The 23454-nt window shown below is 48.4% G+C and overlaps 1 protein-coding gene across 1 annotated transcript in view; it reads left to right on the top strand.

Annotated features, from left to right (window-relative positions):
• Positions 1-23454, top strand: part of Srl (sarcalumenin) — a 43467-nt gene that overhangs the window by 12670 nt on the left and 7343 nt on the right. The window contains exons 2-4 of the mRNA XM_021632444.2: positions 17024-17125; positions 18498-18593; positions 22925-23041. Of these exons, the coding sequence (XP_021488119.1) occupies positions 17024-17125; positions 18498-18593; positions 22925-23041 (315 nt within the window). The remainder of the gene's footprint in view (positions 1-17023; positions 17126-18497; positions 18594-22924; positions 23042-23454) is intronic.

The raw sequence follows: 23454 nt of genomic DNA, 5'->3' as shown, positions 1-23454 counted from the left end.
ACACCCAAGGGAGAGCATGTTAAATGAATGTATGGACAGCTGGCCGGAGCGGAGAGTTCTAGAGCAGCTGCTCAGCCTGGAAGGTGCTGAGGGGAGGCTGACTGCCTGAATTCACCTCAGCCATGGAGAAAATTAGAGGTGGAAGATCTTGGGGAAGGGAGAACTGGTTTCTGGATGGCCAGTGATAGGAAGAGCAAGCACCCAGAAGCTGGAAATCTAGGCACAGCTTGCTTTCTTTGTGAGACCCTTGATCTCAGTCCTCCTGATCCTTTGCAAAAGCTGCTCAGAGTAAACTTCCTAATGGCCACTCTGTGAGGGCCCTTCTCTCACAGACCTCCTGCGGGCAGCGGAGCTTCCCGATGAGAAGAGTGGAGAAGCTGGGTCTCCTCAGGGGCTAGCAGGGATGCCCACGTCTGAGTCTTGGGTACCCAGGCAGTTCTAGCTGGGGCACATTGTGGTTCTGGAGGAGGTGGGTAAGACAAGCACTTTCAACCTTTTCCCAGTCCAGGTCTTCAGACTTTTCCAGAAATGCTCATCAGTGAGTCCTGGAGAAATTGCTCAGTAGTTAAGAGCACTTGCTGCTCTTTCAGAGAACCTGATTTTTGGGTCCCAGCACCCACATCAGGTGGCTTGCAACTGCTTGTAATTCTAGCTCCAGGGATCTGATACCCTTTTCCGGCCTATTCAGGTACTCACACACAGCACACACACACACACACACACACACACACACACACACACACACACACACACAAATATACTCATAAATAAAGATACATTTTTTTTAACTTTATTGAGTTTCATATCATGCACTCCAGGCCCACTCATCTTCCCATCCCCTTGTGTCTGGCCTCTGCCCTTGTAACCTCTCCAACAAAAGAAGATGAAAAATACAGAAAAAATAAAACAAAACCTAGAAAGCATCTTACCATGGAAGCTGTAATGTGTCAGAGTGTGTCCCACACTGTGTCCACACATCTTTACTTGCAAATGGTCATTGCAAGGAGTCTCTGGTCTGGTTCGAGGTCTCTGTCTTCTGTGACACCATCAGTATGGGATCCTCACCAGGACTCCTCCCAGTTACCCTGTTGTTGCCCTGTGTCATGGAGATCCTGCAGCTTTGGATCAGCAGGACTAGCCCTTTCTGGGACGGGCCGACTCAACCTTTTTTTTTTAAAGAGTAAAACAGCAAGAGGTGTTCATCAGTGATCACACAGGCCTACTTCAAGGAGCCCACTGGTCTCCTCTGTTAGCTTGGCATTGTATGCTCTGCTCTGTCCAGCTCTGTCCTACCCTCTTAACTATATCACAGCTCCTCTCACACACTTGGCTTGTCTCCGGCGGTGCCTGACCCCAAATAACCTTGCATCTCATGAGCAGCTACTCAGAGCCAGTGTTGCCCACAGTCCCTTCTTGGGCATAGACACTGATGCTCGGTCGTTAGCTCTGGCTTCCTGCTTCCTCATCTCTCTCTCTAATTAACTCTTGATGCCTTCAAGGGGAGGAGATTTTGTTCAGCAGTTCAGTTCACTTGGTTATTACATGCTAAGCTACCAAAGCGACTCTCCTAAGGCCTTGAACCACAAGAGAACCAGCCCTGTACTAACATCAGGACACAGCTCAGAGGTACTTCTCTTGTCTTCTGGAACTATTTTGCTGCTGAGTTGAAGCAAGAGCTTTCATTTTGCCACCATTTATCCCATTTTCCATCCAACTATCTGTTTTCTATCCATCCATTTTGTATCCATCCACACAAATAGATATTCTAGGTGCTAAGGAAACAGATCCAAACCATCAAGAAACTACATAAATTATGCAGTGTATTAGAAAACAGAAGATACAGTGAAGAAAAGTAAAACTAGACAGGAAAAAAGGAAGAAAAAAAAAGAAGAGACGATCGTCATCGGGGCTGCTGCAGTAATCTTCACAGAGGTGAAATATCAGAACAAGATTGTCCGGGAAGAGCATGCTCAGAAGAGGGCGCACGAGCGCACTGAGCCAGGAGGGACACCAGGTGGGGAGGAAGAGCAGGAGCTCCCAAGTGTCTGGACAGGGTGGACAAGGTGGTATAGGAGAGGAGATGAGGTCACGGGGAAGCGGGGCAGAACGTGGGGCCTCTGGGTCACTGCAGAGCTTGGCTTTTTCTTTGCATAAGATAGGAACATCTGGTGGGGAGCACAGAGCTGGGACATCACTCGTTACTCCGGCTGTGTGACACACACAAGGACATGGGAAGGGTGGCTGTGTGGTCCTTTTGGAGATGGCGCCTCAGAAACGCCGAGCGGGAAGGGAGGCTTACTGTCGCTGCGCACTCTCAGTGCACTGGTCAGAGGCTCAGAGGGCCAGGGTGGCCGCTAAGTCCCAGCTAAACACCTGCATCTTCCTGCAGGCACTTGAGGAACACAGAACAGACATACCTGAGTAAGCGTGAGGATGGGGAAGGAAGTTCTTAGGAATGAGCTGAGCTCTGGAGTAAGATCAGGAGTTGGCCCTGGGACAGGCAGGGACAGTGAGACTGGCATTTTCGAGACTGGTTAGGAGCAAAGGTGATTTGAATAATAGCTCTTCAGGCAAGGATGGCATAAATCTAAAGAAGCATTGGGCATGGCCCTTTCCTGGAGATAGATCACTACCATAGGGATCAGGGTTTGTGCCCTGTCATGCCACTCCAAGCCAAGTACCTGTGGTTTGCAAGTGGGGCTGTTGTGGCTGTTGCTGGAGAAGGGCAGGCTCTATGTCCAGTATGGTGGCTTCCCTCTGGGAAGAGGAAGAGGAGAAGGCCATGTGACTGTGGAGACAGAGGCAGCTGGAAGCCAGGGATTGCCTGCAGATACAGGAGCCAGGGAGGAGAGATAGGCCCTCCCCCACACGGCACAGAGGAAGCATGTCCCAACTGAGGCCCTGATTCAGACTGACCCTTGGAACTGTGAGAGAATGAATTCTAATTCTCTTTCTTTCTTTCTTTCTTTCTTTCTTTCTTTCTTTCTTTCTTTCTTTCTTTCTTTCTGATTTATTTTTGTTTGTGTGTGTGTGCGTGTCTGTGTGATTGCATTCTACATGTGGGTGGGTGTCTAAAGAACCAGAAGAGGATGTCAGACCCCCTGGAACTGTAGTTGTGAGCTTCTCAGTATGGTGCTGGGAACTGAACTCAGGCTCTCACTGGAACAGCAGCAAGCTCTCTTTATTTTCCTTCTTTTTCTTCAGACAGGGCTTCTCTGTGTACCCTGGCTGTCCTGGAACACATTGTAAACTAGGCTGGACTCAAACTCAGAGCTCTACTGCCTCTGCCTCTCAGGTGCTGGGATTAAAGATGTGAACCCCCACCACCGCCACCCCCACAGCAAACACTCTTAATGACACAGCCATCTCTGTAGACCTCCTTTTCTCCTCTCTCTCTGTTTTAAATTTTTTCAATAGTTATTTTTATTTTGTGTGCATTGGTATGTGCATATATGTCTGTGTGAGAGTGCTGATTCACCTGGAACTGGAGTTACAGGCAAGTGTGAACTGCCATGTGGATGCTGGGAACTGAACCCTGGTCCTTTTGGAAGAGCATCTGGTGCTCTTAACTGCTGAGCCATCTCTCAGCTCTCCCCCCCCCCTTTTATATAGTATCTCATGTATCCCTTATAGGTCTGGCACTCACTATATAGCTGAAGATGACCTTGAAGTTCTGATCTTCCTGCCTCTGCCTTGAGTGCTGGGATTACAGACATGTGCCATTACTCCTGTGGAGTAAATCCAGAACTTTGTGCATTCTAGGCAAGCACACATTCAACTGTGTTACATCACCGTCCCCTGAACTTCTACCCTTTGAAGCTGCTAAGTTTGTGGTGCTTTGTTTTGGTGACCGTAGAAACTAATGCGGGACTGTATTCAGGCTTTGGTGCAGGGATTTGGCCGATGTCCAGAATGGACTGAAAAGACCTAATAGCAGGCTGAGCTGCAACCTGTTGTTATAGCCTGTTGAGCCCCTCAGCCCTAGCTGTGTGGCCCTCAGCATCGACTGGCAGGGTGAGCCTGGGTCAGGGAGTCTAGAATGTGCACTTGCTCTAGCCCCACCCTTGGCTTTGACTTTCCCCCTCTAGAGTGAGCCCAATAGGAACTAAGGAATTTTGGCTTTCTGTGGCTTTCTGTTTGGCCACAACACTGCCAAATATAAAGTGACAGCTTAGGGGCTTCCTGGTGACAAGAGCCTCGTCTGGTTTCAGTATCTGAATAGGTGCGGTGGGGGTGCGCAGAGCTCAGGTTCTTAGTGACACTTAAAGCTGCTGCAGAAGGAGGCTGTTTCCAGACTGACCTGCCTGTAATGACTTCCGGAGGGCTAGATGTCCAGAGAGGGAGTGCCGTGGAAAGCTGACCTGAGGGACATTCCCCAAAAGGACATTGTATGCGCTGGGTGTAGGCCACCTGGGGAAAATCTCCGATTTCTGGAACAGCCCACCTTAGCTGGTCTGAGTGTGTTAGACATGGTTGTGACATTCCATGCTCTGGAGGGAAAACTCGAGGCAATGGTTAGATTTGCTCTAGAGCATCGGTTTTCAACCTCTGGGAGGTCAAAAATACCCTTTCACAGAGGTCGCCTGGGACTATCAGAAAACATAGGTATTTATATTACGATTCATAACAGTAGCAAAATTATAGTTACTAAGTAGCAATAAAAATAATACATTGTTGGGGTCACAGTATGAGGAACTGCATTAAAGGGTTGCAGCATTAGGAAGGCTGAGAGCTTCGAAGAGTTTCTACTGTTCAGGCAGCATCAAGGTTAAGGGTTGTTCCATTGCTCCAGCCACCAGACTCTTCTGACAGTGACTGGTGGCTAGAGAGAAGGAGCTCTGAGTAGAAAGACGTTCTCTAGCCTCTTGACCGAGCTCCCAGACCCAGAGGGTCCTAAGGAGTAAAGTGAGGAGCAAGCCTGGGCACCTCTTGTCCAAAGCTGGTTCTGTTTTAGCCACTCAGTGCATTTGGGATTTCCCAGGAGTCATTGCTCTTCTAGGAAATAGTAATTGTCATAGCTAACATTTGTTGGATGTTTTAAAACACCATTAAAATGCCCCAAGGGGGTTGTCAAAGCAGGGTATTATGGTCCACATTTTGTGTGTAAAGGGACAGCCCAAAGTCCTGCGGACAGTCAAACAGCGAAGTTCAGAGCCCAGTACTCTGGATTCCCAAGTGCACGGAGAGAGACTGGTTTTTTTTGGCTTGTGGGTCAGAAGCCTTCTCAGCCTGTGAGGTGTGGCAAGAGAATACTTTTGTTCAGGTCTAGACTGGGGTTAGGAAGTGGTGTTAGATCCACTTCCGAAGCTGGAGATTCAAGCAGACTTCCCCCAGCCTCCGCAGGTTGGGAGAGAGGTGGCTCTCATTGTTCCCTTCACTGCTAAGCCCAGGGACTCTAACCTGAGGCATGCAGAGAGATTGCACTCTCTCAGCTCCCACTGGCTACCTCCTTGCTGGCACCCAGAAGTCAAACCCTCAGTTCTTCCAGCATCTTTCCTTACAGATCTCAGGGAGAGTCAGTTTCTTCAGGCTGGGAGGTGGGGAAATAGGGGAATCAGACTCCTGCTTTAGTCTTTCTCAGACTCCGCTGCATTCGTTTCTCCTTCCTTGCCCTGGCCTACCAGCTTAGTCCTTCTAAAGTGAGGATATTATTACCCAAAGGCTCTTGTGAGAATTTTTATGCTCTCTGGAAAAGCAGCTTCCAATAGAGTATCCCTTCTATTAGTGCACTCTAGGCAGCAGGACTTTTTTTTTTTTTTTGAGACAGTGTCTTATGTAGCCCAGGCTGGCCTCAAACTCAATAACCTCAAACTTTAGATCCTTGTGTTTCTACTTCCCCAGTGTTGGGTTCATGGGCATGAGCCCCCACATTAAGTTTGTGCAGTAGTCCTGGGGATTATACCCAGGGCTTTGTGTGTGCTGGGCCAGCAAACTACCACTGAGCTACACTTCCAGCTCAGAACTTAATGTTGTGCTTCTCCTAGAGATATTTGCCTTTCAAAACGAGCTAGCAAGTCAGGCATTGTAGCACATGCTCATAATACATCACTCAGGCTAGCAGAAAGACTTCTGTGACTGAGGCCAGGCTGGGCTATATAGTACCAAGCCAGCCACAACTACATAGCAGGACCTTGGCTTAAAAAAAATTAGTGGGGTAGTGGTGACACGCCTGTCATCCCAGCACTCTGGGAGGCAGAGGTGGCAGATCTCTGTGAGTTTGAGACCAGCTTAATCTACAGAGAGAGTTCCAGCACAGCCAGGGCCACACAGAGAAACCCTGTCTCAAGAAAACAAAAAGCACACCAGAAACCAATTATCTGGGCCTGGTGTTGTATGCCTGTAACCTTGGCACTTGGGAAGTGGTGACAAAAGGATTCAGTGCTTAAGACCAGCCTTGGCTACATAATGAGTTTGATATCCAGTTCAGGCTATCTGAGAGCTTAATTCAAACAAAACAAAACAAAACAAAACAAAACCAACCAACCAACCAACCATCCAATCAAAACAAAACAAAAAACCTTAAGCAGCCAAACAAACAAAACAAAAATGGACAAACATCATCTACACTCAAGAATCCCCAGCATCTATCACAAGCACCTCTATATCTAGCAATGGTCATGGGATTTACAGCAATTTCTCTGCATAGCTCTCAAGCCAAGTATTCATCCAGATTAGGGGTGCAGCAGAAAGTAAAGTCATTCTGTCAATGTCGTGTACTTTACAGCTTAAAAACAAGTGTGTTAAAGTCTCTGATCTTTTTAAAGGCAAAAGAAGTAGGTGGGTTAAGAAATCCTTGCTCTTGGAGGCAGAGGCTGTTTCTCCAAGTCTGAAACAGCCTGGCTACAGAAATCCTGTCTCAAAAAAAAAAAAAAAAAAAAAAAAAAAAAAAAAAAGAGGAGGAAGAGGAGGAGAAGGAAGAGGAAGAAGAAGAGGAGGAGGAGGTAGAAGAAATCTATACTCTAAGCCAAACATAGCAAACATAGCTCCTGTTGCTGGCTAACTGGAGGTGGGAGTGAGGATTTGGCGTGGCATAGGGACAATTTAGACACAGGAGGGAGCTGGGTTCTAGGAAGGTGCTTTTTAGAGTTTTGCTTACTGAAATGGTTCTCTGTGATTGCTTCCTTTGCTGTTGTGTCCTGTTCCCTCACTGAATCATTTAGGGGCGAGAGTCCAGCCAGGAACGAGCTGTACTGGGGGGGATTAGCCTTGACTTTAGAGACTTGGCTATGAAGCCAAAGCAAAACCTCCGCTGCCTCTTCTACTGGACCCTGTCTCCCTTGTCTGGAGGAAGGGTTAAATGCCAAAGAATGGTTCGAGAGTGTTCCTGGGTCTTGGGAGGATGGAGACAACACTTCCTCTGGCAGACACTTCTCTGCCTAACCCTAAATGGCATCAGCTGTTAGCCACATTGTCTGATGAAGTTTTTACCAGCAATGATGAACAGTCACTCCGTAATAAGGTAAAATAAATAAACAAATGAAGACAGCAGAAGAGGCTGCTGGTACATGCCTGCCTAGCCCAGCGGTGACCAGAGACAAGATCTAGAAGGAAAGGTCAGCCGAAGATAGAGGGTGTTTTGAAAGTATGGGAATAGTAGCAACATCACGGGTTCTGACGTTTCCCAGTCACTTTGGAGACACAGCCCATGAGAAGCTGACACAACTGGTGAGGCTTGGAATTCCTGCGTGCTGCCTCCAAGGCCAGTGCGCTCCTGATAAGGTGTAGAACCAGGAAAGACTTTTCCCTGGCATCTTTATGACTATTGATAGCTCATTTGCATAAGTGTGTATGAGTGATGGTGACAAAGTCTTGTACTTAGATGTCACTTTGAACTTCATAGTTTCAGAGCGAATGGATGAGAAAGTATGTAGGAGGATAACTCCTGCCTATCCTTATTAAAGATTGCTAAGGAGCCAGCATGAGCCTTTGATCACAGCACTTGGGACAGATGAACCTCTGAGTTCAAAGTCAGTCTGGTGTTTACATAGCTGACATGGGATACACAGTAAGACACCTCCCCCCTAATAAAAAGGTCCTAAAGAGACAACCTGCAGTGGGATTTGCACTGAGGTGAGCTCAAAACAGACCAATATCAAAAGCTCTTGGGTTCTGAGAGCTGTTCTTTAGACCTCCACTTTCAACTTTTGGACAGAGCTCATTGTTGCGTGGTGATAAGTATGGGGGGGGGTGTCTCAGCCTTGGTGTTATTTAGAATTGTCACATAAAACACAGCTACATACTGGCCCAACCCCAGAGCCCAGATTCAGTGCTTGAAAAGCTTTGCAGGTGTGGTTCCAGCATTCCCAGGGAGAGCTCTGCAGGAATGGCTGGTGGAACAAATGCCTTATATTTTCTTTGTCTGCTTCCTTGTTTCAAGAGAAATTGATGAACCTTACCTTTTCTGCCTGAGAGGGCTGTGAGGAGGATCAAAGAATAAAGACCCCAGGACGGTCTCAGAGCCACGAGGTCGAGACAAGATCTAGCTCACAACTTTGCACCTGTGGAAAAATGCCATCCAGGACTGGAAAATAAAGAAGTCGTGATTGTCAGTCTTCTTCCATTCTAATCCTTTAAACAGTGGGGCAGATAGATTCAGGGAGGTGAGGAATATGGAGGCCTTATCTCTAGGCTGTTTCATCTCCCCTCCCTCCTTAGGTACTTCCTGGAACTCAAGCAGGCAACCACCGAGGTACAGTGAGAACACTAGACTGAAGGCCACAGACAAGGGCTCTGTCCCAGCCTGACCTTGTCCTCTGGCTAGACTTTAAGCCCCTCCCCGGCCAGAGCTTCCTCCTTTCCAGTTGGACTCATAGGCCCTTGGAAATGCATCAATTCTCTGAGTCCACAGAAAGTGCTGTGGAACAGGGATGAGTAGAGGAAGCAAAGTCAGGGTGCTTGACTTTGGGGAGAAAAGAGAAGAACCCAGCAGTATGTGGGAGCTACTACTCAGATGTGAGGCTGGTAAAGCAGCAGAAAGTTTCCTTGTAGCCAGAGTTAACTACTTTGTGGGTTCTTTTTTTTTTTTTTTCCTACCCTTTCATCCCCCAACACTAGATAAGAGAGAAAAAGGAATAGAGAGGAAAGGAAAGAGATCCATGAATAAAGTCAGGGGTCGGAAAGGGTGCAACATTATCATTGGACTACTTCCTGCTGATTAGGGGCATTGAGTCCCTGGGCACAAATTTGGTCTTCGTCCTCAGGATATCTGCTTTCTTCTTGTTTCTTTTTTGTATATGGCTACTTAACGGATCACAACCAACAGCAACCAACAATCAACCGACAACCAACCGACAACCAACGAACCTCTCGGGGCTCTAGCATTTATATTACCTCTGAAAAGTCCCCAGAATTCCAGATGTCATACAATCTGGAATGTATACAGAATGTCATACAGAAACAATCTGTAGCTGGCAAAATCACACCTCTGCTAGTGCATGAGGCAAATCACTGTCAGCCGATGTGAAGCAGCCCCACATCCCCACACCTGGGATTAAAACAAAAACATATTCTTATAATATTGCTGTTTTTTTAAAAAAATTATTTATATTTCATGGGTTTTGCCTGCATGTATGTGTGTATGAGGGTGTCAGATCCCCTGAAACTGGAGTTATAGACAGGTATGAGTTGTCATGTGGGAATTGCACCCAGGTCCTCTGGAAGAACAGTCAGTGCTCTTAACCACTAAGGCATCTCTCCAGCCCCTTTTGCTGTTTTTTTTTTTTTTTTTTAAAGAAACCAAAATTTCAGAAGTGTCACCAAAACTCCTCAGGAAGGCTGATGGTAGAGGGCGTGCAAGGAGAGAGGTAGTAGTACTGCTTGTGCCTGGCTGCGCCTGAGTGTTAGTGAGTCGGGGACCCAGCCTGTCAGGTGCTTAGGCCTTCCGTGGGCCTCCGGGGATGAGCTGAGGACCTGCTATTCATGTGCCTTGACGTCAGTGCCCAGGCCTGGGCAGAGCTGAGGTGGCTGTGTTGCCAACAGTTCATACAGTATGATACTTCACGTCCTGATATGGAACCATACTCACTCTGCTAGAATTCAGCCCACCCGGGATCCTCTGTGTCCTCTCATGCCTCTTGCTTTGAGGACCAACAGGGCCTCCAGCAAGAAGCCAGGGAGGAAGGGAGGGAAGGACACTGGCCTTGGATCTCAGGGAACTGAGCATCAGATGTGCCTCCCACAACAGACTTGGGTCCAACCCTTTCTGAGGTTGAGCTCTGGGAGCCTAGCAGGACCGCTGGTTTCACTGAAACACTTTCTGCCAGAATAGTTAGTGTTAGCCTGAGTAGGAAGGCCATGGAGGCACCAGTCTTTTTCATTCCGAACTGCTTAGCAGACCTTCGGGGGCAGGTTGGCTCTAAGATGTAAAAACCAAAGATGGGAGATGTTAATGTATATACCCACATGGTCCAGTAACCCAAAGTGGAAGCTCAGCAGTCTGAAGGCCAGGTAATCCCTCAACATCTGGTTCCTCATCTAATGGATGATGCCAGCTTCTCACTCCAATTGGAGTTAGAGGTTCTTTTGAGACTATCAGAAACATAACAAGAAGCCAAACCTAGAATCTGCTCAGCTCAGTATCCTCCCTACTACCATCATAGTCATCACCACCATCATCACCACGGTCATCGGTGTCATCATCGTCATCATCATCCACACAGAAGAGCAGTAGCTTCTGGAAAAGGTTAACTACATCAGAGGAAAAGCTAGTAACTACTGCTGTTCCAAGAGAGGATGCCAGGTTTTGGAGGCCTGCCCCAAACTGGGAGCCCCCAGGGGGGATCCTCCCATAGTGGAGGGGCAGGAAGCAGAAGCTTTGGGGTCAAAAACTAATTTTCTCTGAAGCTGCAGTGGTTTGTCACTTTGTGACTGGGATTATTGAAGATATTTTTTGTTGTTGCTGGGGCTGCAACTTGGATAAATTAAAGATGAGCCACTAAGGGAGGGGAGGAAGTGATGAGTCGAGAACAAGGTGACGCCATGTGTTGAGAACTGCAGGAAAGGAGCGGAGAGGAAGTGGTGGAGAGCAGAGCCTCTCAGTCCTCAGGGAAGTGAATGTCAGTCACCTGGGCATCCTGTTAGATAGGCACACTATTCCGTGTGTCCTGGCTGGCACCTGAGACCCACACGGCTCTGAGGTGACCCTGAGGAAGAAGCTGGTCTCTGGGCCAGAGGTCAGGCAATGTCCTTTCCATAGTATCAGCCTGATACTCTGTGACATGGGAGGGTCCTGAATTTTAGTCTTCTCACCTATAAAAGAGACATAAGTAATACTTGTTTTCAGAAGCGAGTAAGTCTAAGTCTTGAGTGAGACTGAGATGTTTTCTATTTCCTGACATAACAATTATATGAATGTATCTCATAATATATATTTATACATCTTGCTGCCCACAGGACTGTCGGTCTCATTAGATTAAATCAAATCCTGCCACAGATTCTTCTCCGGGACTAGGGAGCTAGAAATGGAGTGGAAGGAATCGGGGCAAGCAGTATTTAGTTCCCCCATCCCACGGAGATCAAGGGACTGGGAATTCTTACTGGTACCTACATGTAAATGCAGACTTCTTCTAGAACTTTCTGTGGGTCAGGCAAGGGTCTGGAGTGCTGAGAATAGACAATTAAAATACAAAACCTGCTGCCCAGGAACCAGGAACGTGATCCTGGAAAGAGGGTGCATGTAGTCAGGGGCTCGGATCCCCATCAGAAAGTTCCCCTGTGTTCTCTGAATACACCATGGACTAGGAGTTGGCAGTTCTCTGTTCTCGTCACCTCTTAGTCATACAGTGGCCATGTGTCTGTGGCAAACCAAAGACCATCACTAATTTGGGTCTAAAATCTGCCAGATAGGATGAACGAGTTTACACATAGTTGTACATACTAGAGTGCTTGGGGGAATATACACATTCGTAGATGGGCTCCTCTGTAATAGGTGTCCCTGAGCTTCCCACCCTGAGCTGACACAGGTGGATTAATTGTGGGAGGTAATGGGAAAATGCCCATTCCCAATGCCTGGAGACTGCCTCTGCCTTTTGAGAACTGGCAAGGGGTGAGGTACCTGGAGAAGAAAGGCTTTTTACTCTAATGAAGGAAGAGACACAAGCACCAGTCTTTGTCTAAGAGGTGGGTGTCCTTATCCAGGACAGAGATGGAGAAAGAGGTCTTAGCCACACTGAGCTGGGGAGCCTGTGTCCTTTCCCTTCCCATGGGCTCATGGTTTTCTGTGCAGGCCTCTTCCTTAAGCAGATCCCAGCTTGGGAGGGAAGGTCAGAAGGGATAGGTCCAAGCTTTGCTTCCCACCCCATTTTCCAAAAATATCCAACTTGACCCTTGGTGGCAGTCTCTGGCACATACTGGGCCTGGTTTGTTCCATTCGCCCTGTGCCCTCTGCTCTGTGGGTACAGCTGCAGGACCTTAGAAGGGGATCCCCTCAGATGGGGTTGGTTGAGGCCACTGGGAAGCCCAGGCCCTGCCCATTTTGGATGTCAGGGCTGGTTCCCTCTAATCTGAGGTAGGGAGGCCAGCAAATGCCTGCCCTTAAGGGGACAGGGTTAGATGTGTGACTTAATGAAGCCAAGAGCCACAGTAATCCCCTAAGTACTTTGCCTTGTAACCTGAGCTTATCTGGCCCGCAAACACCTGTTTTCACTCCTTTGCTGATAGTATAAAAAGCATGCTGGTTGATGACTCTAGGAACTGACAAGGAATGGAATGCACTAACATTTGTCCTATCTTGGAATATTTCCTCAGGAGCCAGATGGCACGTGCCACGCCCATTCCAAGGTTGAGGAAGGACTGGAAAGGCTCGCTCAAGTTTCTATTCATATATAGTCATTAAGACCCAGGGGGAAGACTTGAAGGTCAGAGTCAGGCTTTGGGGACTCTTGGGTTACTACTGCCCTTGGTGGTGGCCAGAAGGTCAATCCTTTAACTCCCCAATATGTAGACCCCACAAAGGCTTGGAGGGAGGCATAGCACTGAACACCAGGCCCATAGGGCACTCCCAGCCGTGAGAGCTAGACTGATATAGACTCTTGAGAAGCAGGGCAGTGCCAACCCTATGAACTGACCAATCATGTTCTAATCATTTAGAACTGCAAGTCTCTGCCTCGGGTGGCACAGAAGATGTTGGCAGTTTGTTGGAGAATCATTTCTCTGCTGGAGACGCGAGTCTAGAGGAGAAAGAAAGGGCGCTTTTTGCAGATGCGGCCCCTGGAGACAAGAACCTACTCCTCCACTACCCAGACGGCAGGGAGGCTGAGAGCTCGGAGCAGACCCCTGCAGGGGCCCCTTCCACTGCCAACGGCCAGGGCTCCGAAACTGAAGCTAGCCTGTCCAATACCTCAGCTGCAGAGTCAGCTCCTCCCGGGGATGCAGAAGGGCCTGGGGAGGAAGAGGAGGGCCCACCAGCAGCAGGAGCCCTTCCTCCAGGAGGGGTTGAGGGGCCAGAAGAAGAGAGGCCAGAGTTCAGTTCTGGAGGGGAACCAGGACAGGAGGTTGCTGGGCCGGGGCTCCCCACAGAGGGGGCTGCCAGTATGGAGGCAGAAGTACAAGAGGGTAGTAGTGAGGTCCCTGAGGAATTCCAGGGAATCTTAGGAGATAGCCCCATAACAGAAGCAGCAACAGGGACAGCAGAGTCTGCAGCCACCCAGGTCTCTCTTAGCACAGAGGGTGAAGAGGTCCGTACAGTGAAGGCAGAAGGTGAGGGCACCACAGGGTCTGATCACCAATCCACAGAGCCAGATGGAGCCCAGGATGCTACACCCGCTGGAGAGGAATCAGAGGCTGATGTGGCTGCACAAGCCAGGGAGGCGGCAGAGGACCAGCCCCAGGACCACTCCCTGCAGCCAGAGGATGAAGCCATCACAGGGCCCGATCACCAGCCCACAGACCAACATGCAGTCTCCGGCACTGCGTCTCCTAGAGTAGAGGTGGAAGAAGCTGCAGAAGAATCAAAGGCTGAGGGGGATACAGAAGCTAGGGAGAAGGCTGAGGACCAGGGGGAGCCTAGACCTAGCCAGGAATCTGGCTCAGCTATAGAGGCCAGTGAAAAGTCTGAGGACACCCAGAGTTCCGAGGCCAGGGAGAAAGAGGAGAACTACCCTCTTGAGGGCCAGGTGTCAGGGATGCCGGAGGAGGGCCAGGCTGAGGCCTCCTCTGAAGAAGAGGGTGGTGAAGAAGGTGGAAGTGAGGAAGGAGGAGTTCCATCTGAAGAAGAGTCTGGAGAAGACAGTGGAGATGGAGCTAGCTCAGAAGAAAAGGGGGACATCCCTGGGGAGGCCGGAGAGCCCCTGATAGCACCAGGAACCACAAGTCAAGAGGAGGAAGCGGCCCGGCTTGATGTAGAAGATCTGAACCCAGAATCTGAGGTCGGCAAGACCCAGGACACAGAGGCAGAGGCATCTGAAGAGAGACAGCAGGGGAGAGGGGACCCTGTAATTACTCATCGGGGTAGGAATTAATTCTTTAAGGCAATCCAGAACCTCCAGCAGATATTTTTTTTTTTGTGTGTGTGGGAATTTTGTATATTGTGGGACAAACAGGGTGGGTGGGAGAACCCCGGGTTAGTCTTGGGTTTGTTAGGCAGGATCCTGTCCCTTGGATCAGTTCCCTAGCCACTTCAGAGTAGATGAATCTCGCAAGAGGTTCCAGAGAGACCTGGCCAATTCTGAGTTAGGGCCACCGAGGCTCCTCTTTAGGACTGCTAGATATGGATCAGTCTTAAGGACAAGGGGACTAGTGGCAGGTCTGTGGTCCTGAGCTTGGTCATGGTAGGGCATGTAGGAGCCACAGGCACTCTTCTTGTGTGCCAGAACCGAAGTCTGCTCTTCAAAGTCTCCTATATGAGGTGTGACAGTCAGGAACCAAGGAGTCAGGATAGTGATGTGAGAACTAAGGCTGACTGCAGCCACTGACAGCTCTCAAGTGCTCCTCCCATACTCAAGGACAGCCCTCTGAGGCCAGGGAAGGAGGAGAGGGGCTGAGCCTGTGGGCGGCGTCAGGGGTGATGTGGTTAGGGGCCTGTGCAATATGCACGTGGATAGAACAGAAGGAGGCCTTCAGGGCAGAGGCTGGGCATGCGATCACTTTCCCAGATGGCTTCTCTACAGAGTTCCTTAAAGCCGTCTTCTCCCTTTTTGAGACAGGAGCTTATGTATTCCAGGCTGGGCTTGAACCTGTTATGTGATAGTCAAAGCGGCCTTGAGGTCCTGATCTTCTAGCCTCGGCCTATGGAGTGCTATGAGATTATGAGCATGCACTGAATGCTTGGCTTCTTTCAGAACGCAATGTTCACGTTCTCTTGATGTGCTTATGCTTTCCACACAGAGGCAGGGCTGCAAGCAGCAAGCTCCTTACCTTTCCTAACTGGGGCTGGGATCAGCGACTGCTGAAATGCTTCATAAGGCATGCAGATACTGGCCCCTCTATCCCACAGGCCTAAACTACACCCTCCTAATTTAAGATCCCTCAGTAGGCAGCTGTGTTAGAAATGAGTGACTTTAGAGGCCACGGAACATGAATAACACCCTTCCCAGGACTCATCAGGCATGGGCACCTGGCCTGTTTGTGACTGCCAGCACGCACATGCACACTCACACCAGCAGCGGTTCATTCTCATCAGTGTTACCCTGAAAGGATGTTCATTCAACTGCTCTTGTGTGTAAGTCGAGTCTCCCAATGGCTCTCTTTGCCTTGGAGTAAAATGCAGACCCCTGTGGTAGTCTTTAAGGATGTCTAGTCAGCTCCTGGATCACCTAGTCCTCTCCTTGCTGGGCAACCTATATGGCCCATCATGGAGAAGTACTGTCTTTTCTTTACTAACTGGCTTAACAGCAGATGTCAGGGAAAGGCTCTCCGGCTTCCTCTGCTTAACCTGCAGATACTCTTCGTAGGTCCTCCTTGCTGCTCAAAAGTACCTCATGTTTTTAAAGACAGTTCATCAGCTCATTCCCATTAGACTGTAGGATGACTCCCTAAGGGCAGGAACCGTGCCTGTGTAGGGGTTACTGTACTGCAAGCATGACATTTGGCACTTGGCATGTGATAGGGGTTCAGTTTGTTTTATTTATTTATTTTTTAAAAAATAATGTTTTGCTATCCAGCCTGGACTGGCCTGGAACAACTTGAAACTCTCTTGTCTTGCATCTTGAGTGCTAGAATTGTAGGTGTGTGTCACCACATCGGGTGCTCAGAGCAGTTAAAAAAATAAACACAGTAAATGGAGTTGGGTGATAGTTTCGTGAGTGCCCTAGTGTGTTTTCTGTTGTGATAAAACACCGACCAACAACTTAGAGAAAAAAGGATTTGTTTGGCTTACAGGTTGCGGTCTACTTGAGGGAGGGAAGCCGAGGCAGGGACTGAGGCAGAGACCACGGAGGAACACTGCTTACTGACTTGCCCCCTCTGGTTTGCTCAGCCTGCTTTCTCACACAGCCCAGGCCCGCCTGCTCAGGAATGACACCTCCCATGGTGGGTGGGCCCTCCTATGTTAACTAAGGCAGTCAGGACAGTTCTTCAAATGAGGCTCAGGTGACACTAATGTGTGGCAGGCTGACATTAAAACCAACCATCGCAGCTAGCAAACGGCTCACCTCGCAGCCGTGAGGACCTGAGTCTGACCCAACGTTCCCACGTCAAGAGCCAAGTGTGGTGTGGTGCACTTGTAACCCCAACACTGTGAGCAGAGACACAGGTCCTTGGAGCTCACTGGCCAGTCGGGCCTAATCGGTGAGCCCTAGTGCCAATGGCAGACCTTGTCAAAAATAAACCAGGTACATAGACCTGGAGGAATGACATCAGAGGTTGACCTCTGGCCTTCACACATCCTCACACACGTGCTCATGCTAGTATGTACATGAGCACACACACAAAGGTCATGGATCTTAAAAGCCGTATACACATTTAAAATCCATTCAGTTTGGCAACTTTGTTCTGCATCTACTTGAGGCCCAGCCCTGCTCCATCTCTGTGAGGCTTAGAGCTCTGCTGCTTAGCTTTGCTCTGACCCCACACTGTCTTCTCTTCCCAGAAGAGCCAGAGGATGTGAGTGAAGAGGCTCCCATGAGGGACCGCTCCCACATTGAGAAAACCCTGATGCTCAATGAGGACAAGCCCGCCGATGATTACTCAGGTAACGGGGAAGGGAGATGGGCTGGGACCCAGGGCGCCAAAGTGCTGTAGTTCTGAGGCCAGAGGGGACCCCAAAGAAGAGAACCCTGGAGGGAGGGGTCTATATGACATGACTCTGTGAACAAGGCCAGGGCTGAGGGAGGAAGAACACTGTAACCGAGCAGAGAGCAGTATTGGAACAGAGGGTGAATTCCAGAGCCATCACCTGTAGGGTGCACCCCAGCACACCCCCCATCCTCAGGTAGGGAGAATGATAAGAACTCATCCTGTTTGCTTTGGTTTACAAAGCTCTTTCCTATCTCCTGCTTTATTTTGACCCTAGAGTGAACCAAGAGTTTCAATGGGGGCTTGTTATCCTCTCTTAACTGATTAACTGGCCAGGCTCAGATTAATACAGCAATTCACTCTTGCACACAGCCAGAGAACAGCAGTTCTAGCCTGATTCTTGCTCCCCACGTTGTCTTCTTGGCTGCACACGCCCTGCAGCTCCCAGTTGCACCCTGGCTTTCTGCTTCCACAGAACACGGGCCATGTCTGAACTCTCCCAGGAGCATTGTGCCATGGGCCTGCTGGGCACCTGGCCTCCTTACCCTCTAGACCCTGGCAGCACAGAGACAAAGATATAAAATTCTCATCTCCCAAGGAAAGAGCGTTTAGTCGGCTGAAGGTAGCCCAGTGTTTCTGGCTACACCATTGAGGGAGGAAGCGAGTATGAGGGTTTCAATTTAATTTTTCTTGAGACGTGTCTCATGTAGCTCAGGTTGGCCTCAAGCTCCCTATGTAGCAGAGAACAACCTTGAACTCCTAATCCTCCCACTTTCACCCCCTTGTGAACATTGTAGGTGTGAATCACCATGAAACCTGTTATTGTTGTGGTGCTAGGGATTGAACCCAGGGTTTTGTACTTCTGCATGCTAGATAGGTACTTAACCAACTGAGCCATATCCCTGCCCAATATTATTATTATTATTATTATTGTTATTATTATTGAGACAGTGTCCCACTATGTAACCTGACTGGCCTGGAACTTGCTATGTAGACCAGGGTGCCCCTGGACGCACAGAAATCCAGCCACTCTCTCTCTTGAATGTTAGGATTAAAAGTGTATGACACAGAACCTGGCCAAGAATTAGTTTTTTGTTTTTAAAATATCTCAGGAGGCTTTGCAGATTCGGTAGGAAAAAGCTTTTGGATTGAGGGTTTCTGAAGGATTTCAGCTCCTTCCCAGACACAGTCATTTCACTGTGTCGGGCTGCTGACGGCTCTCCTCACCAGGGAGAGATGGGCTCTCTTGGGGTAGGAGGTCGCCGTGGAGTGAGGAGCGGCTTGGGGTTCGCCCTGCCTGATGCTTCCTCCTTGCTCCCCTCCCCCAGCGGTGCTGCAGCGGCTTCGGAAGATCTATCATACATCCATCAAGCCCCTGGAACAGTCTTACAAGTACAATGAGCTTCGACAGCATGAGATCACAGGTACAGTACCAAGGCCCAGAACTGGGCTCTCACCTGTTACCCAGTCACACTGCTCTGATGCCCACATTGGCTCTAGCAGCTGAGGTGTCCTGAGGAGTGGAGGACAGGAGTCAGGCCCCAGAAGTGGCCTTTCCTAGAAGAGGGAGTGCACAGTACTGTGAGAGTCTGACAGAGAGATTTCATTGCTGAGGACTTTGTCTCAGCAAGAGGTATTTTGATTTCCAGGGTAGTGGGGCCTATGTGGTTCCTCCTGAGCTCAAGAGCCTCCAGGCCTCCTGTTCACATAGGCCTAGATTTCTCCCTGCCTCCTTGTTGTTCCTCCTAGAAGGCCTCCATGATGATGATGACGATGATGATGACAATGGTGATGATATGGTGGTTATTTTTGAGGCAAGGTCTCACCATGTAGGTCAGGCTGGCCTTGAACTTCTTGACCTTGAGAACCTATCTTAGCTTCCTGAGAGCTGGGTTTACACATACATGCTTCTACACACAGATAGGGTCTGGATGCTTTTAAACTGGGTTTTCAAAAGAATACAAGTAAGACATAATTGTTGCATGTGTATTCAAATAATGTAAAATAATATAAATTGAAAAATAAAGCCAGGCATGATGGCATATAACTATATCCTAGGTTTCGGGAGGCAGGAGAATTGTAACTCTGAGGACAGATTAGGCTACACAACCAGTTCTGGGTTACTATATGGCAAGACCCTGTCCCCAAAACACCACAGTACAGCACACACACTCAAATACCCCCCCCACACTCACAGTTTCTCTCTTGATCTCCAATCTATCTAATTCCACTCCCAGAGACACCCACTACCACAGTTTCTTGTTATGGTACTCAAAACCACAGGATGTAATAAGCTCTTCCAGACATTTCCTTTATCTCTATGAGCATAGAAATGCCTTTTTTTTTTTACATACATGGGCTCATACTATGCCAATTATGTATATACATATGTGTATATACATATACATGTATGTGCGTGCATGCATGGCTCCCCCTTATTCTTTATTGAGAATGCTTGGCCCTGTCTTCTAAGAATACTCCAGGCTCTGTACAACCAGGATTCAATTCCTGAGCGACAACAGGTGCTTTCCATTTCCTATTTTGAAAAAAAATGCAGATAGAGCTGGCTCAGTGGCTCATGCCTTTAATCCCAGCACTTTAATCCCAGGAGGCAGAGGCAGGTGGATCTCTGTGAGTTCAAGGCCAGCCTGGTCTAGAGTTTGAACTCCAGGACGGTCAGAACTACACAAGAAACCCTGTCACAAATGGTTGGGCTGGTGAGATGGCTCAGCGAGTAAAGGCTTTTGCCACTAAGCCTGACGGCCTGACTACAGTTCCTGGACCCCACATGGCAGAAGGAGGGAATCAAGTTGTGTTCTAGCTTCTGTACACACACCAAGCTGTGTACACCCACACACATACAAACACATCATGTATGTACTTATGAAATACATGACACTATTTAATGCTCCACACCTGGACATGGTGGCTCTGCCTAAAGTCTCAGCACTTGGAAGGCTGAGGCAGTAAGATCACTAACTATTTAAAGCTAGTCTGGGCTCCAGAATGAATTTCAGGCCACCCTAGGCTTTAGGGTGAGACACTGAACAAAACAAAGTTAGAACATTCCAAACACAAGCATAATCACTACCTGTTTTATGTACGGGTACCTGCAGGACATGTTTTGTTTGCTTGCTTGTTTGTCTTTGAAATAGCACAGTAGAGGGGTCGACAAGATGGCCTAGTGGGTACAAGCGCCCCACAGTCTCAACAACTTAATTCAATCCCTGGCCCTACATGGTCGGGGAAAGAACCAGCTCCCGTAATCTACCCTCATGTACATCCAAATCTCACAAATGAATGTTTAAAAACGAATGTAGAGCAGTAGAATTAAGCATTTTGATCATTGTCCCAAAATTGCTTTGAAATACTCCAATCTTTACTCACAGGAATGTAACATAGAATCCTTGTTTCACCACAGTTTGCCATGTTTAAAAGTGTTACTCATTTTTCAGTGCTGGGGATTCAATCCCAGACTCCAGACATGCTAAGAAGGTGCCTTGTCACTGAACTATATCCACAGCTACTCTTACTCCTGTTTTAAAGCTTTCATAATTGTTATTTTTTTTTCCTTTTCAGTTCTGGGGATGGAACCCAGGGCCTTGAGCATCCTAGGCAAGTGCTCTACCACTGAGCTATAACCCTAGCCCTTGTTTTAATTGTGAGTGACATCACAAATTTCTCCCTGTGTTACCTGGCAGTTTCCATATTATCTTAATGCCTATTGAGTAGCCGTGGTACCTGAGAGCATATACAGCCCTACTCTGCAGGAAGGAACTGGATACCCAGGCAGTGCTGGTTGCCCTGGCTGCAGAGCTGCTGTCAGGGTGGTGATTCTGTCTCTTTCCCCAGGGAATAAATACCCAGTTCTGTCAGTTCCTATATCGTTCTTACAAGCACAAGAGCCATTTGTCCTCTTCTGCTTCTTGGAGGCTGTGTGGACCTGGTGTGAGGTTACAGAATCTCCCCAGGGCTGCCTGTGTTTTGTCCTCTGTATTCCCTCTTCTGGCATGCCCTTACCCGGGAAACTCCAGACTTAAAGCCTCAGTGGCCAAGAGGCTGCCAGCTGCCCCCATATTGGCTCTCAGCAAAGGCCAATTGGCTCTTTTCTGGCTTCCCTTTCTGGACTTGGCCTCTCTGTCCCAATGTCTTGCCAGCTTCCTGCATGACCCCTATCCCTCCAGCTTATTACTGGTCTTCCACATGTGCCCACAATGCCCCCTGCTGTGCAGAGTTGGAACAGCCACGCCGCAGCTCTGTCTGTCTCAGAACTCGCATAAGCAGCGCTGGCTTTTGGCAACTGGGCATAACTCTCTTGAGCTACTTATCCATTCTGTCCCAAGGAGGGAAGGGGCCAGGCCATAGATATGTGCTCATCGTGTGAAGACATCATCTTCTAGGACTTTGCTTTACTCCAGAGAAACAAAAGCCAGGTGCAAAAGGGGAGTCATTCCATACACTGGACAGAAAAGACAGGATGTGATATCGACAACACTGCTTATACATATTAAGGCAGCTGAAAAATGCCAGAAATTGGCACTGGTGTCCACTTTAGTGGCACACAGCTATAGTCCCAGCTACTCTGAAGGCTAAGGCAAAGAGAATCAACTTGATTCTTTTTTTTTTTTAATTTTTTAAAATAATACACTTGATTCTTGAGCCCAATACTTTGGGAACATCCTGGGAAATATAACATAACCTTGTCCTAAAAGAGAAAAGATAGGAAAACAAAACAAAACCCAGCACTAGTTACTTACTACAGAGGGTGTTTTGTACTTCAGACTTTTGAGTCAAGACGTTATACAAAATCATAAGAAATAAATGAAAAAGAAGGTTAAAAAGAAAGACTACATTTTTAGGCTCAGGAAGACAGTCTGGAGAACATAGGTGCTCAGTGGAACTAGTCCAGAAAAGAGCTGAGAGGACCAGAAAGCAACAAGAAGATAAATCGCATCTCTGTGGAAAGGCTCTCACCCTCTTCTTTGCCCATATTTGTTTTTATTTTATATATCTGAAGTCCCGGGGCTTGAACTCAAGGCCTCATACATACTATGCAAACACTCTGCCACTAAGCACCCTTGTAAGCCCCCTATCCCTACTTTCAAAAACACTTCAGAATTCTGCTTTCCCCCAGCTGAGTAGCCTTGGGAGGACCTTGGCCTCAGGGCCCAAGAATCTAAGATTCCCAGTTTTCAGTGTTTGGTTTCAGACCCTGGAAGACTTAGGGACTTCGGAGCAGGGTATCTGAGACTATGCTGAGCTTGAAGTGAGGATTTGGGAGCCATAGTGAAGAGGAGAGGAACACTGTGGAGCCGGCATTCAGGTGTTTCAACACCGTCTATGCCTTCATGTGCATTCTTCTCGTGTTATTGGGCCAGAGAGCAATATTCAGTCTTTCTCAGCGTGGAGGCTCTGTCCTTTTTGTGAACCATTCTCCAGATCAAGTGAGGAGACTGTACCCAGTGTGAGTACTGAGCCTGACTCTATCAATCCACCTAGCTCCTCCTTCTGGAGCAGGCAGGTCTCCGTGCCAAGCAAGAATCTGGAGAAGGTGAAAACAGTGACCTGGTATCATTTGAGTGACGACTGTTATGAAGTGAGAAAAATGCCACTGACGGCTGCAGTTTGGTCCACACGGAACCCCACAGGCAGCTGGATGACAGTGGGGAAGGCAGAGTGCTTTGGAGAACAGTATGGCTCCTACAGTAAGAACTGATGTCATTTCACCTCTGTTTCTAATTCTTACTGTCTGCAGATGGGGAGATCACCTCCAAGCCAATGGTGCTGTTCCTGGGGCCGTGGAGTGTTGGAAAATCCACCATGATAAACTACCTCCTGGGGTTAGAGGATACTCGCTACCAGCTTTATACAGGTGATGGGGGGGTAAATTATGAAATCAGATGAAAAATTAAAGCACTTGTATGATTTTAATATATTAGTGAGAATAACATGCAAGAACCAGCAGCTCTACCACCTCTGTGGCAGCATTTTCCACAAAAGCTTCAAAGCAGAAACAACTCAAGTATCCACTGCTGGATGAAGGGATAAGGAAAATGGAAAGATAGCCTTAGAAAGAAGTGCAACAGGGCTGGGAGGACGTCTAGTGCTTGCCGTGCAAGCCTGCTGATTTGTAGTCAGACCCCAAGTACTCATATAAAGGCCAGACGTGGAAGCACACGTGCCTCGGATTGCAGAACTTCTACAGGGAGATTGGAGCTGGAGATCGGAGAATCCCTGGAGGCTTAGCGCCAGCTAACTTGGCCTAGCAGTATGCAAGAGTTACTC

The sequence above is a fragment of the Meriones unguiculatus genome, chromosome 11, assembly GCF_030254825.1.
Source record: "Meriones unguiculatus strain TT.TT164.6M chromosome 11, Bangor_MerUng_6.1, whole genome shotgun sequence".
NCBI classification, from domain to species: domain Eukaryota; kingdom Metazoa; phylum Chordata; class Mammalia; order Rodentia; family Muridae; genus Meriones; species Meriones unguiculatus.
Note: the sequence above shows the minus strand (reverse complement) of the source record. Positions and strands in the feature narration are given on the sequence as shown.